Raw genomic sequence first — 14,954 nt, forward strand, 5'->3', positions numbered from 1 at the left:
TGAAGGACGCAGCTGACGTTGGGGGGACGAGCGCTGGGCCATTTGCTCTGAGCCCACAGGCAGGGCGTTTGGGGGAGGGCGGGTGCCTGAACCCTGGACCTGGCTGGGCAGAGTCTGGCTGTGTCACTTTGGCCAGAGACCTACCTCCTTTCTGGGTGCAGTTCCCCCTTCTATCAAATGGGGTGGAGGTGCTGGGGCTGCTATGGGTCCCCCAGCTCTAGGGCCATCAGGGCGAGGCCAGCCTCTGCTTCCCCAGCAAGTCCAGGCAGCAACGGTCTTCCCTGCTGACCAAGCTGGCTACGATCTACCACGGTCTGGGGCGCTGGGGCCGTGAGGAAGGGTGTCCAGCCTGCGTCCATGCTGCCCGAGAGAGGGCCCAGCACGCTGACCCACCACCATCCTGAGGGCGCCCCTCCGTGGGGCTCTGCTCTGCCCTCAGCTCCCAGGCTCCACGGGAGGCCCTGGGGGACATCGCAAGGAGAGAGCGGCTGCTCCTCCTCAGAGGGTGGGCAGGTGAGAGGATGAGGACAGGGCTGAGATGTCTGGCCCTTGGGCTCGCACTGTCAGGCTGCCCAGGCTGCAGAAGCACCCAGAAACCTCTTCATCCAAATACCAAACCATTGGACCCTCATCATTTCCCTTCCAGATAGCTGGTTCTAGAAGGCTCTGGGGCAGGAGCAGAGAGAGAGTGGTGGCCTCTGGGATGTCTTGGGGGTGGCAGGATGGACAGACCGAAGGCTGGTCAAGGTGCTGGAGGAGGAGAGAAGGGAACTCAGGGCGGGCACAGTGATGTCTCTTTTGTCCCCCTCTGGCACCCGGCCCATTGCTGGGGGGATGTGAGCCATGGCTGGCCGGTGGCCAAGACCAAGGCAGCCAGGCCCAGTCACCACTCCAGCCACGGCGAAGCCCTCCTACAAGGTGCTCCATTGAAGTTTTCTTTGAAGAAAATTAACTGAAATCAGATCAAGTGAGCTTGTTAATACCAACACCCCAGGAAACAGCCTGGTGCAACTGGGACCTTGGTCCCCATGGGGTTTTCACCCTAGTTTCTGGCAGCTCCTGGGGAAGCCAACCTGTGTTTCTCTAGTCTGCTGGGGAAACTAGAAGCACAGGCTTAGGTCAAACCAGCTGGAGAGAGAGCCGAGTGCGGTGGCCTCCCACCTCTGCCCCTGGGTCCCCAGGGATCACTTGGTGCTCAGGCAGATATCAGGCAGTCGACTGGGCCAGGCCAGGGCCACCAGGAGCCCACCTGCCCCGGAAGGCCGGTCTGGGGGCCCCTCCCCTCGGGCAGGGCCAGGGCTCACTCTGCTCCCAGGCTCCCTTGCTGCTGCCAGGGCACAGGATCGGGACAGGAGACGCTGGGGTGCTGGCCCCCCCTCAGGAAGGTGGACAGGGCCACTCAGAGCTCCGGCCTTGGAAGCTGGGGTGGGTGGCACAGGGCCCAAGCCCCCGTCCTGGGGCCATGGGTGGGGGTGGGGGGCCAGCCGGCAGACAGGAAGTGCTGGGGTGGAGATGGACACAGCTGCATGAGGCGTGGTGACGGGTGTGCCTGCCGTCTTGCATACTAATTCCGTTTCTAATCAGCTAGAATGAGGCGCTGGCATCAATCGGCCACAGGGCCAGCTCTGTGAATCATTCTGGAACTGCCGGGGAGGTTCCCAAGGGTGGCAACCCCGGCTCAGCTGTGAGGGGTGGAGCCCGGGCCAGGTCCCCCGTCCTGGGTCCAAGGGGCACCCCACTACCCTGGCCACCCCGGTGCCCCACACACCAGGCGGCACTCACACTTGATTTTATTCCATGACACTGATTTACTGAAAACCCCTGGTTTCCTGGGCACGGGAGGGCCGTGGGTAACCTGGCACAAGGGGCGCGGGTCTCCCAGGAGGACCAGGTCTAACTCTGTGCTGCTGAGCACTGGCCAGGCCGCAGCCTTCCATCCAGCCCCACCCTCCCCCTCCAGTTTGAAAACCAAGCTGCAAAAATAAAAGAGAATGAAAAACTAAAAACAAAACCCTGAGTTGTTAAAAACCACATTAAGAATCCCCGTTGGTGCCCGAAGTTCCTATTCCTAACAGGAGGGGGGGAGGGGTGGGCCGGGCTGGGGGCTTCAGTCCTGCTCCTCCTCGAGGGCATGGCTGCCCTGCTCGTCCTGCCAGTCCAGGAGGCCCTCGGTGCCGGGTCGCTTCAGGATGGCGCTGTACTTGAGGGCCGTGGCCTCTGCCCGCAGCACCACCTCCACCAGGCTGAAGATGCTGACGACCTGAGGCAGGGCAGAGCCCAGCAGGGGACGCGGGTGCCGGTGAGGGGGCTGCCCGGGGGGGGCCGTCCACCCAGCCAGGCCCCGGGGCCCCTCGCTCTGCCTCCCTAGGCCTCTGCTGGCCCGCCTGTAAGCGGAGCTTGCTCAGGGCTGAGGCCGTGGGGTCCCGGTGCGAAGCAGTGGAGCCACGCACCGCTGTGGGCAATGCCTGCTGGGGCCGCTCAGCGCCAGGGGGGAGAAACCCCTGGGGTCCGGGTCTGCTCTTTGAAGCGTGTCGTAGGTAAAAACCTGTTTCCTTGGGTCGGAGGTCTATGGCGTTCATCAGATTCTCAAAAGGACGCCCGAAGTTAAGGGCCCTGCTTTAGGGAGGTAGGCAGAGGCCGCTGCCTCTCCCCAGGGTGGGTGATTCCGGGGAAGGAAGGTGCTGCCAGAAGGCTAGGCCCAAGGAGTGGTGAGGGGGAGCCGCTGGCGGCCTTGCTGGGTAGAACCTGAAATCGCAGCCGGAGCCGGGAGTAGGGGGAGCCCGGGAGATGAGGCCTGGGGAGCGCGCCCAGGAAGCAGGGGGGGCTCACCGAGAGTGGGCTGGAAGGGGACCCAGTGGCGCTCTGGAAAAGCTGCCCCACCCCCGGGTCTGACCTGCTGCGCCGGCCCCTGCTCCGCGTCCTCAGGCTCCCAGACAAGCGTGAGCTCCGGCTTCTTGCCCACCTTCTGGAAACGGTATGACCGCAGGGGCAGTGCCTGGGGGTGCACACACCTGCATCTCAGGACCCGGGCTCTAGGCGCCGCCTCTTAAACTCTGACCCTGCAAGGCCCCGAGTGCTTGGAAGCAGCCCCCTGCCTTGGCCCACCTCTGACTGGCCTCAAGGGAGCTCCCTGCCCTGCTGCCTGACAGTTGGCTGCTCGCCCTTTGATGGGGGATGGCCCACACCCTCGCCTCTTGCCAGCTTCTGGGAGGCCTTGAGAGGCCACCTTCGCTGAGGGGCGGGGGCCGGGGGGCACCGGTGGCTCCATGTGTTATTCGGGGCAGGTGGTGGGTCTGTCCTGCCTCAGCAGACACCGTCCCTGTACGGTTGAGGTGGACTGGGCACCTGAGGCTGGAGGGCTGCCGCTCCTACCGGCCCTGGGTCTGTTAGCACAGACTGAGGGCTGGGTTGTGAGCAGAGGCGATCTAGACCTGAACTCCACGCTGTTCAGTGCACTGCAGGATGAGGGCCCGACTTGATTCCCGCTGGACTTCATTCTGTCTCTCCTGCTTTAATCCATTTCATTCATACCATGTTTATTCCACACTATGTACCGCGTTCTGCACGCCCCAAAGTCCTCTGGGTGTTGGGAAATTCAAAGCCAAGGTCAGGGGCCAGGTGGTGACTCACTAACCACAAGGTCAGCTGGAACAGGTCCCTCAGGTGGCATTAGACTGGCACCAAGTACCCTTGGAAAGAACCTCGAATGAAGCACCCCCCCCAGGGCAGGACCAAGGCAAGGGCTAGCCTCTTCTTTCTTTTCAGGGGATACAGCTTCCAGAGTGGCCAGGGACCATTCTCTCTGGTCTTTCCTTCCCCAATGTTCCCTTAAAAAATCTCCCAAAGCCTGCCTACCCTGCTTCCTATACTGGTTATGGATGGACCTGATCTCTGGTTGCTCAAGTCCTTGGGAAAGAGGCCCAAGCCTGACCCTTGGCCTGGATCCCTGATCCCAGGCAGGTGCGGCTGGCTGTCTCGGCAGGACCCATCGGGTGAACTTGGTGCCAGCACAACCCACAGCTGAGCGAGGGGCGCAGTGTCACTGCCCCACTGTGGACGGGGACAGCAAGGCCCTCGGCCTGGGCTCCCATCCTGCCTGCTCGTGTGTCTACCAGGGGCTGTCCCTGAGCCAAGACCCCATCAGATGCTGCGGAAATAGGGAGGAGACCCAGCAGTGGGAACAGGGACAGGCAGGTGGGAAGGGAATGTGCTAAGTGGACGCGGCTCGTTGCTCCCTCTGCCTGCCCAGAACATCCCTAACCTTGGCCCTGGCAGCCCCTGGTACTCACATTACAGTAGATGCGCTTCTGTACCCCGTAGCGCAGCACCAGCACGTCGAAGGCTTGGTTCAGGACGCCCATCACCATGGCTTCTGACTCCAGGGGGCCGCTCTCCTGCAGGGTAGGGCTCCAGCCAAGGCTCGGCCAGGGGATGCAGTTTCCCCCCAGGGCCCACCACAGCTGCCAAAGGCCCCGGACTCCTGGAGCCCTCCCTGTGAGCAGGTGCCCTGGCGGGAAGGTGGGGTGGAGGGAAGGGGAGGGGTGACAGGCTGGTGGCCTCACCTTGACCAGGATGGCAAAGAAGAGGCTGGTGCTGAGCTCCTGCACGCGCTTGGATGCCATGCGGCGGTCATTGCAGTGGTCAGCCTGTTTCTGCAGGGCATCGGGCTCCACATCTGGAAGCTCCCTGTAGCCTGGGCAGAGAGTGGTCGGGGGCCCACTGGCGGGTGCTCTGTGTGTGCCGGCCTTGGCGGGGTTCTGGGCAGCATGGTGCCCCTGGCCCAGGTCAGATGGGGCCTGGGAGCCCCGTGCAGAGCTGAGGCCTCCCTGATGCCCAGCTTGGGAGGGCCGAGAAAGGGGGCTGGCCACGGCCAGGGCCCTCGAGCCCCTAGCACATGCTCACAGGGGAGGTTCTGGCACAGGCTCCCCTACTGCTTGGGCTGCCTACCCCTTGGGGCCTTCACAGTCATGGCAGTGTGGCCTCTGGCCGCCGGGCACCCACTCTGGCGGGGGGGGGAGTAGTCCTTAGCTTGGCACAGGCTGGCACCGCCCCCTGTGCCGCACCCCTTACCCAGCGTGGCAGCCAGGAGGCGATGCACCAAGACGTCAGCGAAGCGGCGGATGGGCGAGGTGAAGTGCGTGTAGAGCGGCACATTGAGGGCGTAGTGGCGGAACTGCGTCTGGTCCTGCAGCGCCCCCGAGCAGAAGTACAAGGCCATCTGGGGAGGTGGGGCGGACCTCAGAGCCTGGCCAGGCTGGGTGCGGGCTGGGTGTGCTCTGCGAGCCTGGGAGACTCAGAGCTTCACGAGGGGCAGTCTTGGGGGCGTGGACCCACCTGCCCGGCTGCGGGCAGCAGCTGAGCAAAGCCGGGCAGGCCCGAAGACGTCAGGGGCTGTTCTGTGTGAGGGTACCCTTGGGGCTGCCATGAGACTGGGCGGAGCTGTGGGTGCCCTTACCCCTCTCCTGCTGAAGCCAAGGGCAGGTCGTGCCCAGGCCCCTCTGCCAATGACCGGAAGTGGAGCGGGCCGGGGGGAGAGGCTGTGGGCTTCTTGCTGGGAACCCTTAAGATGCTGAAGGGTCTCCTCCCTCAGAGCCCTGAGGGACCTGCCACCAAAGCCCTCGGGGAGGGGAGGGGAGGGGAGACCCTGGGCTGAAGTCAGAGGACAGCTGGGGAGGAGCTGGAACTCATCCTCCTCCACAGCCGGTCACTGCTGAGTTGTTGTTTTTTTTTTTTGCGGTACGCGGGCCTCTCACTGTTGTGGCCTCTCCCGTTGCGGAGCACAGGCTCCGGACGCGCAGGCTCAGTGGCCATGGCTCACGGGCCTAGCCGCTCCGCGGCATGTGGGATCTTCCCGGACCGGGGCACGAACCCGTGTCCCCTGCATTGGCAGGCGGACTCTCAACCACTGCGCCACCAGGGAAGCCCCACTCCTGAGTTTTAAGGGCTGTTACTGCCAGGAACCAGGAGGAAGGGATCGTTTCTGGTTTGCCCCCTCCCCAGGACAGGGCTGGAAGAGCTACACTGAAATGGCGAGCAGGAGAGAAAGCCCATGGTCATGCCGGACCGGGGGCTGCAGGACTTCGCCAGGACACAAAGCCCAACACCACCATGTGGCCAGAACGGGAGGTAGGAGAGAAGGTCCAGGATGCCCTCCACCCAAAGCAAAACGGGCGCCTGGCTCTTCCTCTCTGGCCCTGGTGCAGCCTTTGGTCTTAGCCGACCTCCTGCCCTCTAGTCCTCATCCCTGCCCTCCTGAAGGCCACGCCTGCACCCCAGCACCTCTGTGCCCCCAATACTCCACCTCTCACCATCCAAGGGAGGCAGCGGTTGGCCAGTCTCCCAGCCTCAGCCCTTCTTGTCCCTGACAACCTGTCCTGAGACCAAGACCCAGAGCGCTGAGTTCAAAAGGCCCTCCTGCACGGCAGGAGTTAGGACTGTGGCCCAAGGAGAGATGCCGAGTTTCTGTAGGGGCCCGGCAAACAGCCTGGCCCGCGCAGTGCAGCTGTGCTGAGAGCCTTGGCCACGGGCCCTGAAGCCGCTTGCCCTGCGCTCCCCGAGTTCTCAGGGCTGGGAATCCAAGACCCGCGGCTGCCTGGGAGCAAGTGACCAGGTTCCTCTGCCAGGGCCAAAGTCACACCCTCGTGTGTTCGCTCCCTCCCTCCCTTGCCGCTTGCTCACCCTCACACCCTCCCGTGTGTTCGCACAAATGGACAGCCGGCTCCGGTTACTCTGTGTATGATGGCCTTGGAATCCAGGACGCAGCTGGTGGTGCCCTGCTCGGCTACCCAACTCTGCTTCCCTTCCAGCTCCCGCTGGGCCCTGGGTTACATCTCGGGTAAGTCACTGAGGGAGGGAGCAGCCTCCACTGTGAGCCATGTTTGGACCTTGTTCTCAGAAGTGGCCCAGTTCCCCAGACAAGCTGGGGTGAGGAGGGCAGAGGGCCCCAGGTCCCTTCCTGGGTGGCGAAGGCACCCCTGGGCAGCGTGGGATGGGTGAGGACCCAGAACTGGGACACAGACAGGGAACCAGGCACCACAGTCACTCTGGTCACTCCCTGACATCAGATCCCCAGGCAAGGGCTGGCCTCTGAGGTTACTGGCAGGCAAGGCCACGAGAAGTCCAGTCTTTTTCAGGCTCTGGGTGACTCAGGAGAGGACTCCTTTCCTTGGAGCTCCAGGGCTGGGTTGGCCTTAGAGGTGGATGGCTTCCAGAGGCTGGGAGCAGGGAACGGCAGCTCCATCGGACCTGTATGTGGTGTCAAGCCCAGTGACCAGAGACACACGCCCCCCCCCTCCATGGGGGGTGCTTTACAGCCCTTGGTGCGGGACAGACATCGGTGACTGGGGGCAGGGTAACGGCAGCCAGACCCAAACAGACCTGGTGGTCCCATTCCTGGCAGAGCTGTGAGGTCTCAGAAAACAAGTCAGTTGTGACCCGCTGAGATGATCTGGTTCTTGGGAAACAGACTGAATCTGCCCAGGGACTGAGCCCCTGAACAATGGTCTATCACTGCTCCCAGGCCGGGCTGCGGCCCACCGCTGGACCCATTAGCATCCACAGCTCCTGCTGACCGGACAGTCCACGGGGGTGGCTCCTTCCCAAGATGCTCAGCCCCACAGCGGCTGAAGCACAGCCTCGGAGAGCTGCGACTGGCTGCCAGGAGCAAGCCCACCGTCTGCCTCCCAGGCTGCCGGCCTGTCCTCTAGCTGCAGACACAGCCTCACGGCCTGACTTACCCCTCTCCTGACCGGTTGGGACAGGGAGATTTCTCTGCCAGGGGGGGCTAAGGACCGCCCCCCTGTGCAGGCTGCTCCAGGAGACCAATGTTCTCTCTCCCCTCCAGGGTCCCCATCTGACCATGAGTTGCTGACCAGCCCCCATTCCCTTGCCCGAGCTGGTCTGGTCTGTGGGGTCCGGGCCCTGGAGTCTTGGGACGTGCCCTGGCGTGGCTCCCCGCCTGCTGCCAGGAAAGAGCCCCAGAGGCCATGCAGGGGGGCAGCAGGGCAGCGGGGCTTGTAACGTCTCCCCTAACTGAGCCCACAGGCAAGTCTGAGCAGGAGGCAGCACGTCAAGCTCAGGAGCCCAGGGACTGCCTGTGCTGGGTGTTGCCTGGGGGCATCCTCTCCAAACCTCCCCAAAGGTTCTCCGAGCCCGTGGAGGCATGGGTGCTCCAGGGAGAAGGCGGAGGATGGAGGCCTGGCCCTTCCTTACCTGCATGGGCCGGGAGCACATGTTGGTGAGCACCTCCTTCCGGGCCAGTGAGTACTTGTCATCTCCAAATGTCTCCATCAGACTTTTCTGGAAGGAACCCATGTGATACGCAGTCAGGCTTGGGGAGAGGCTCTGGGGCTCCATCACCCACTGATCATCTGGCCCTGGGGAGGAAAGGTCAGCCAAGGGGCCCAGCCCTGTTCAGATGGCCATGGGTGGGGTGCAGGGGGGTCAGCAGCCCCCAGACTGTGTCCCACACTGGGTCTGCCTCGAGGGTCCCGGCTTGAGATCAGTCCTTCCATGTCCAGCTGGCTGGCCTGGGCAGGCTGGTTTACCCCAGGCCTGGAGCACAGATGGGGACAGTCTCCCTCCTGTGGAATGAGAGCCGAGGCCATGGATTCCTGAGCCCCATGCTGCTCAGTTCCAGGTGGGGAGCATTTGATACCCCTTACCGTGAAAAACAGCCTCTGGCTTCCAATAATGCCAGCCCCTACTGAAGCCTCTGGGTCCGAGCCCGGCCCATCCCTGGCCACAGGACCCCTGCCCGCAGCTGGGCCCTGAGGGGGCTCCCTCGGCCTCCCGGGCCCCCCTCCAGGCCCTGTGAGTTGCAGGCTCTGTCCCCAGGCCCTCCCCTCTTCCTTGGGGTCGGGGGGATATGGCTAAAGGGTAACGGACCCTGGTGGGATGCAGAGGCTGCTGAGCCTGGCTCCCAGGCCTTCTTCCTCCTTCCCTAAGCAGGGCCTCCCCGGCCCCTGTGCTCCCAGCACTCACATTGAGGGCCCCTGCAGAGCTGAAGTCCATGGGCAGCCCCATCTGGTCACAGAATTCCACCAGGTCATTGAGCATCTTGGTCTGGGGTGGGGGGTGCCGCCGTAGCAGGGCTCGCTCGGGAAAGGTGCCGTAGATCTTGCGGGCCACAGCCATGTTGGCCAAGAGCATGAACTCTTCCACAAGCCTGCAGAAGGGAGGGACCGTGGGGGTCATTCTTTACTGCTTCTCTGCTAGCTGGCTCTCTTGCGCCCTTGTCTCAGCTTCAAGATGCCCTCCCGGCATCCGATCTACTTTGTTCCTGCAGGTTGCTTTCCCCCTCATTCCTCAGCTCATGCCCCTCAGTGCACTAACCAGTCTGTACTCTTCTCTGCTGATGTGTTAGCTCGTGCGCTGTGTCTCCTACTAGATGGGGATCCTGGAGAGCAGGGATGGTGCCTGTCTTATTCCCCGCTGTAGCCCTGGTACTTGGGACCTCACCTGACCCAGAGAAAGTGCTCAGTCAAGATCTCTGCTGAATGACTAAGCTTCCCAGAACACTGGGGGGCATGTCCAGCTGTAAGAAAACACTATGCCCGGGCAGGCCATGAGAACCCAGAGGACTCTGCAGGGGGGGCGTGTAGAGGCAGGCACGCAGACCCAGGGCCCCCCGTTCCCAGGAGTACGTGGCTTCTTTTCCCCCCTGGAAAGATGAGTGTTTCTGAGGATGAACAGGAGAGTCACAGAGGGCAAGAGGAAAGCCGTGCATTTTGGGAAAAGACAAAGGCGTTGCTGAGGTGTTCAAACCACAGAGCCATCCTTTTAGGAGCCAACCCTCCAGTCCTGCTTCACCCGAGTGTGATTAGGGTCCACGAGTGTGAATGGATGTGGCTCCAAGGCAGGCCAAGAGTCACAGGGAGCAGCAGGGACTGATGGGGGAGGGCAGAAGTGTGCCAAAGTGCAGGAGTCAGGCAGAGGGGGACGCTGCATCACAGCGCTGAGGTCGGCACCACCCTTAGCCCCCTGATCTGGGGCAGGAAGCCCACGTGCTGCTGTCCCGCCCAGGGCGCCCGCAGAGGACACGTGGATCAGGCACATGTACGAGAGCTGAAGCCTCCAGGAAGGGGTGTGGGTGTGGGCTGGTGCCCTACGTGGGGAAAGCCTCCTCCCTTGGGGAGACTCTTGGGGCCTTGCCCAGCTTAGGGAGCCTCTTCCCAGACTTTAATCTGAAGCTCTAGGTTGTATGTCAAGCCCATGCTTCTCCCACAGAGGCAGGAGAGGTCAGGGAGGAAGCTCTGGCAGGCCTGGAAGCAGCTGGAGGCCCGAAATGAATGTCCCCTTCTAGAGGTGTGGACAGTGCTTGGGGTTAGCCTCGTCCCCTCCCCAAGCTCTTGGGAAGAAACAGCCAGCGGGGGGACAAGAGCGTGAGTGGCAGAGCCCCACCTTCCCCAGGCTGGGCCTCCGTGCTGAGGGGTGGCTCTGGTCTGCCGGGCTGTCGCCCAGAGCACGCCTGTCTCCCTGCAAAGCCCACCCTATGAGGAAGAAGGGCTGTGGAATGCCCCAGGGCAGGCACCACCAGGACCAGGCCTGGACCTCGGGAGGAGGCCCACCCATGGCCTGCACTCCTAGCTCCTCCTGTGTGGGCACCGTGGTGGGCCGACCCACAGCCTACCACCCACCATGGGGAAGGGCTTGGGTGAAGGACTGCAAGGGTCAGGTCTCAGTGGCCCTTCCGCCATGCAGGAGGCCTGTGTATAGAATGAGTTTCTTCATTCCCCACTGGGTTGCAGCAACAGTCTTTTAAGCGGCCATCCTGCCTCCCACCCCAAAACCTGTCCTTGAGCATATCACTTCCTGCTAAAAACCCTCGAGTTCATGTGCTGGAACCCGACCACCAAACCTCCTGAGCGAGGCCTCCATCCTAGCTCCAGCATGTTCTTGCTGCAGGACCCTGAACAAGTTACCGACCTTTTCTGTTCTATTTTCTTGAACGTAGAACAGGGATAATAATAGCACATGCTTCACAGAGTGGTTGTGCAAACTAACAGGAGTAAAACATGTTTCAAGGGCAGACCCTGCGCCTGGCGTGACGTCCGCCTCAAGACACGGGAGGTGCTGGGAATTCCCTGGCGGTCCAGTGGTTAGGACTCCGCACTTTCACTGCCGATGGCTTCGGTTCAATCCCTGGTCCTTGGGGAGCTAAGATCCTGCAAGCCGCGTGGCAGGGCCAAAAAAAAAAAAAAAAAAAAAAAAAACAACCGGAAAAAAAGACACAGGAGGTGCTTTCCTCTCTCTTACCTTCCAGCTAAATGGCCAGCCTGGGGTCTCTTCGTGGTACCCTGTGATTTCCATCCCTGCCATTTGTCACCCTCCTTTGACCTTTCCATGTCTTCCCTGAAGGGCATCTCCATCCCTCCTGGGCACTTACTGCCTGATTAGATACCTGGCAACAAGGGTCAGCCTGTCTAGGGCCACCTCTGTCACAGTCTAGCACCATTTGACCCTTCACATTTGGTTTTCATATTTTGATCTTGTCAGCTCGAGAGGAGTCTCAAGTCCTGCTAGATTGATGTCTGACTTGATGTCTTGCCTGCTGTTGGTCAGACCCTGCAGAGCATCATCACGTAAATGCTTCAGATGCACAATTCAGCCATTCGTTTGTTGCCTACTCAGCACATATGACTGTGTGCCGGGCGGTTCCAGACTTGTCTCCCCATGCAGTCCCAGTATCACTGTGGGCCGGGGGCACACAGGCTGCTCCTTGGAGCCCTGCGGTCTAGTTCAGCTTCAGGCTTGGGCGAGGAGGGAGCACCTGTAACCCTGGGGCTGACCCTGGGCTGCGTTTTGCAAGCGTGGCCAGCAGGGGACAGCATGGCCCCATAGGAGGGTTGTGTGAGCTCAGGCTAGGGCAGGGCAAGCAGCAGAGCAGGGCTGGAGGGGCGGGGGCTCCAGCCTGGGCTCCGCCCTCTCTAACCTCACCTCCACCCCTTGGGTCAAAGGAACGGAATGTTCAGGGAGCCTCCTAATGAGGAGCTGTGCTCTTGCTCCTACTTCCTGCAGAGGCTCTCCCGCCTCAGGATCTCATATGAGGAGAACCCAGGCAAGGGACAGGAGGGTGGAGCTGATACCCGAAGCCCCAAGCAGTGATAACAGTCCTCAGTCAAGCTGCTTCTCCAGCGACCCCCAGTACAGTCCCAAGAGTCACCTGAGGCTGGTGAGAGAAAAGCAAGTGCGCTCCTGTTACCTTGAACGTCTTGCGAAGCTTTGGTCGCAGGGGCTGACCTTGGGCAGGTCCCTTCGTATCTCTGGGGGCTCCACATCCCTGAGTGTCTCAGCCCGCCCCTCAGGACAGGGGGCGGGAGTTAAGAGGGCAGCCTCCCTCCAAGACAGATCAGAGATACGGCCCATGTCTCCCAGAAAAATGTCAGTGTCACCTAACAGGGAGGTGGCACAGCAGTAAGCCCGATCCCTTGGTGTCCTAGGATAGCTGCAGGGACCGTCTCCCCACAACCTGTCCGCAAAGTCCTTCTTACACCCCCAGGTGGGGGGCGGGGCGGGTGCAAGCCTGTGGGCGGGAGAAAGCAGAGCAGGGCCCGGAGCCCGCGCCCGTCCAGCCCTGGGGTGCCTGGGAGGGTGCAGCAGCAATGGCGCAGGTCCCCCCACGCAGCGTGGCAACAGGAAGGCCAAGGGAAAGGCAAGCGATCAGCAGCCAGATTGCAATGAGTTCCGAATTCACCGTCAGCAACGGGGCCGGGCATCCGGAAGGGGAGCCGGGCTGGCCAGGCCTGGGGCGTGGGTAGGTGGGTGTCGCTGCTCTCATCTGGGCCAGCAAAGGGGCCCGCTCCTCCGGGGCTCCACAGGTCCTCCTCACGGGTGAGTTCCCGGACGGGCCAGCAGGGGGCGCCCAGCATCTTCCTGCCGCAGGACCTGGGACGTGGCAGGAGCAGCTTAGAACCCAGCAACTTCTGGGCAGGAAGGAGCCTTACTTTATAAACTGCAGCCCTGCGGCCCAAGGTCCAGGGGTCTCTGGGCTCCCATTCAGTGTGTTTTTCCTTGGCCAAAGCCAGCTCTGGGGCTGAGGGCTTTGCTCAGTCAGGGAGAGTGAACAGCGCTCTGAGGGAAGGCAGGCTGATCAGAAGCGGCGCTCCCACAGCTGACCGGGCAGCACGCACCCCTTCACCCTGATCTCCTCCGAGGCTGCATGCCCAGGCCCGCAGCCAGAGCTCAGGGATGCTCCGAGCTGTCCTGGGTGGTTAGGATGTCCTCTGAGAGCAAACTGCACATACCCACTGGATGTGAAACCCAAGCGGGGATGGAGCCCTGCGCGCTGCCCTGGCCGCAGACTTGCTCCCTGGTCTGGGTACCTGCCCTGATCATAACCCAGCCCCTGCCCCAGCACGGCACAGGCATGTGCTCACTCCCCTCTGCAGGGGAGGGGGGCGGGCGCTGGATCTCAGCAACTGCCTGACAACTGCTCTAAATAGGGCTCAGGAATGGCCACCAGCCAGGATCACCTTCCAGAACCGCAAGCCAAATCCTCAGAGCCGGGGCCTTGGTCTCAGGCCTGGCATCTGCTGAGCATCTGGAGCTCAGTGCCACCAGGGGCCCCATGACCCTGGAGGGCTGGGCCAGCTCTGCTGTGACAGACAGATGAAGGTCTAGCCAGGGGGCCGGGCCAGGATGCAAGCTCGGCAGCACTAACTCTGCAGCAGCCCACCTACCTGAGCTCTGGGCCTCCAGGTGCTGGAGGGAAGGCTTCTCATCCCAGGGATGAGGTGAGCAAGCCTAGAGGCCTCAGAGTCCCTCGCCTGCTACGGCAGATGGCAGGTAAAGACCACAAGCAAGCTACACACAAGTACACACACTCCTCACGCAGCAGAGATGCCTTGTCTAGAATGGTGTGTGCCAGACCGTGTTAATGTTACTTACTTAACAAAAAAGTATATATATATATATATGAAATGCTAGGGCCTTAATTCATGTGATTTTTTATTATAGGACATCCCTTTGCCTTTAAGATGCTACCATGCATCAGGATTTGGTGAGAAGGAGCTACTGGGATGCAGCACTTACTGCTCACTAATGGTTGAAGCTGTTTGTGTCACATCTTAAAGGATGATGTTTGGGAAAGGCTGCTCTACCTGACAGGGGTGAGACAGTGGCTAAAAGAGAAATGGGCTAAAATGTCTGCCTCTTCGGAGGAAGGCTGCCCATCCTTGTCCATGAAGAAACTGGGTGTGTCCGTGGCCACAGGAGGCCCTCTGGTTGGGCGGCTGGGCGTGTCCTATGGTGAGGCGCATGCTCCTCACGTGTCCTGGCCTACCTCCTTCCCTGCTGCAAGTGCACAGCCCGGGCAACTGGAGCGGAGGAGAGGTTCGTGGCTTGCCTTGAGCCCCAGCCCTGCCACTCGCTAGCTGTGTGATTTCAGATCAATTTCTTAACCTCTCTGAATCTCAATTTATTTACCTGAAAAAAATGGGCAAACGATAGACAAGTGCCTGGTCTTAAATAAATATTACATTATTATTACGCATACTGTGCAAGTGACTGGCCTGGGTGCCCCGACCCTAGGGTTAGGGCTGAATACAGCAAGATCCTAGACGCTTCCTGCCATAATGCCACCACCTCGGTCCAGGCTTCCATCTCTTAGCAACTGGCCTCCCTATTTCTAGCCACTCCCTGCTGTTTCAGTCTTCACACCCAGAGAGATGCTTTCTCTCTCAAAGGCCAATCTGGATGGTCATGCCCCTCTCCTGCCTGAAGCCCTTCAGGGGCGACCACTGTCCTCAGGGCAGCTCCACCTCCTGGGAAAACGAGGTTTTCCAGGCCACCTCTTGTCATGTGCCCGGGTCACCTCTCCCTTCTCGCTGCCCCCCTAACCCTCACACTCCAGTCATACTGAATTCTGTTTAAAAATATATTTATTTATTTATTATTTATTTGGCTGCATCGGGTCTTAGCTGCAGCCCACAGGATCTTTTTCGTTGCGGCCTGCG

At 61.2% G+C, this 14,954-nt stretch overlaps 1 protein-coding gene across 1 annotated transcript in view; it reads right to left on the reverse strand.

Annotated features, from left to right (window-relative positions):
- Positions 1-1,801: 1,801 nt before the first annotated feature.
- DIS3L2 (DIS3 like 3'-5' exoribonuclease 2) overlaps positions 1,802-14,954 on the reverse strand; it is a 377,502-nt gene continuing 364,349 nt past the window's right edge. Inside the window, exons 15-21 of the mRNA XM_079710102.1 lie at positions 8,983-9,166; positions 8,212-8,298; positions 5,071-5,218; positions 4,563-4,693; positions 4,290-4,394; positions 2,894-2,995; positions 1,802-2,260 (exon numbers count right to left, since the gene is read on the reverse strand). Coding sequence (XP_079566228.1) covers positions 2,108-2,260; positions 2,894-2,995; positions 4,290-4,394; positions 4,563-4,693; positions 5,071-5,218; positions 8,212-8,298; positions 8,983-9,166 — 910 coding nt within the window. The 3' untranslated portion in view covers positions 1,802-2,107. The remainder of the gene's footprint in view (positions 2,261-2,893; positions 2,996-4,289; positions 4,395-4,562; positions 4,694-5,070; positions 5,219-8,211; positions 8,299-8,982; positions 9,167-14,954) is intronic.

The sequence above is a fragment of the Hyperoodon ampullatus genome (genome assembly GCF_949752795.1).
Source record: "Hyperoodon ampullatus genome assembly, chromosome: 8".
Lineage (NCBI taxonomy): Eukaryota > Metazoa > Chordata > Mammalia > Artiodactyla > Ziphiidae > Hyperoodon > Hyperoodon ampullatus.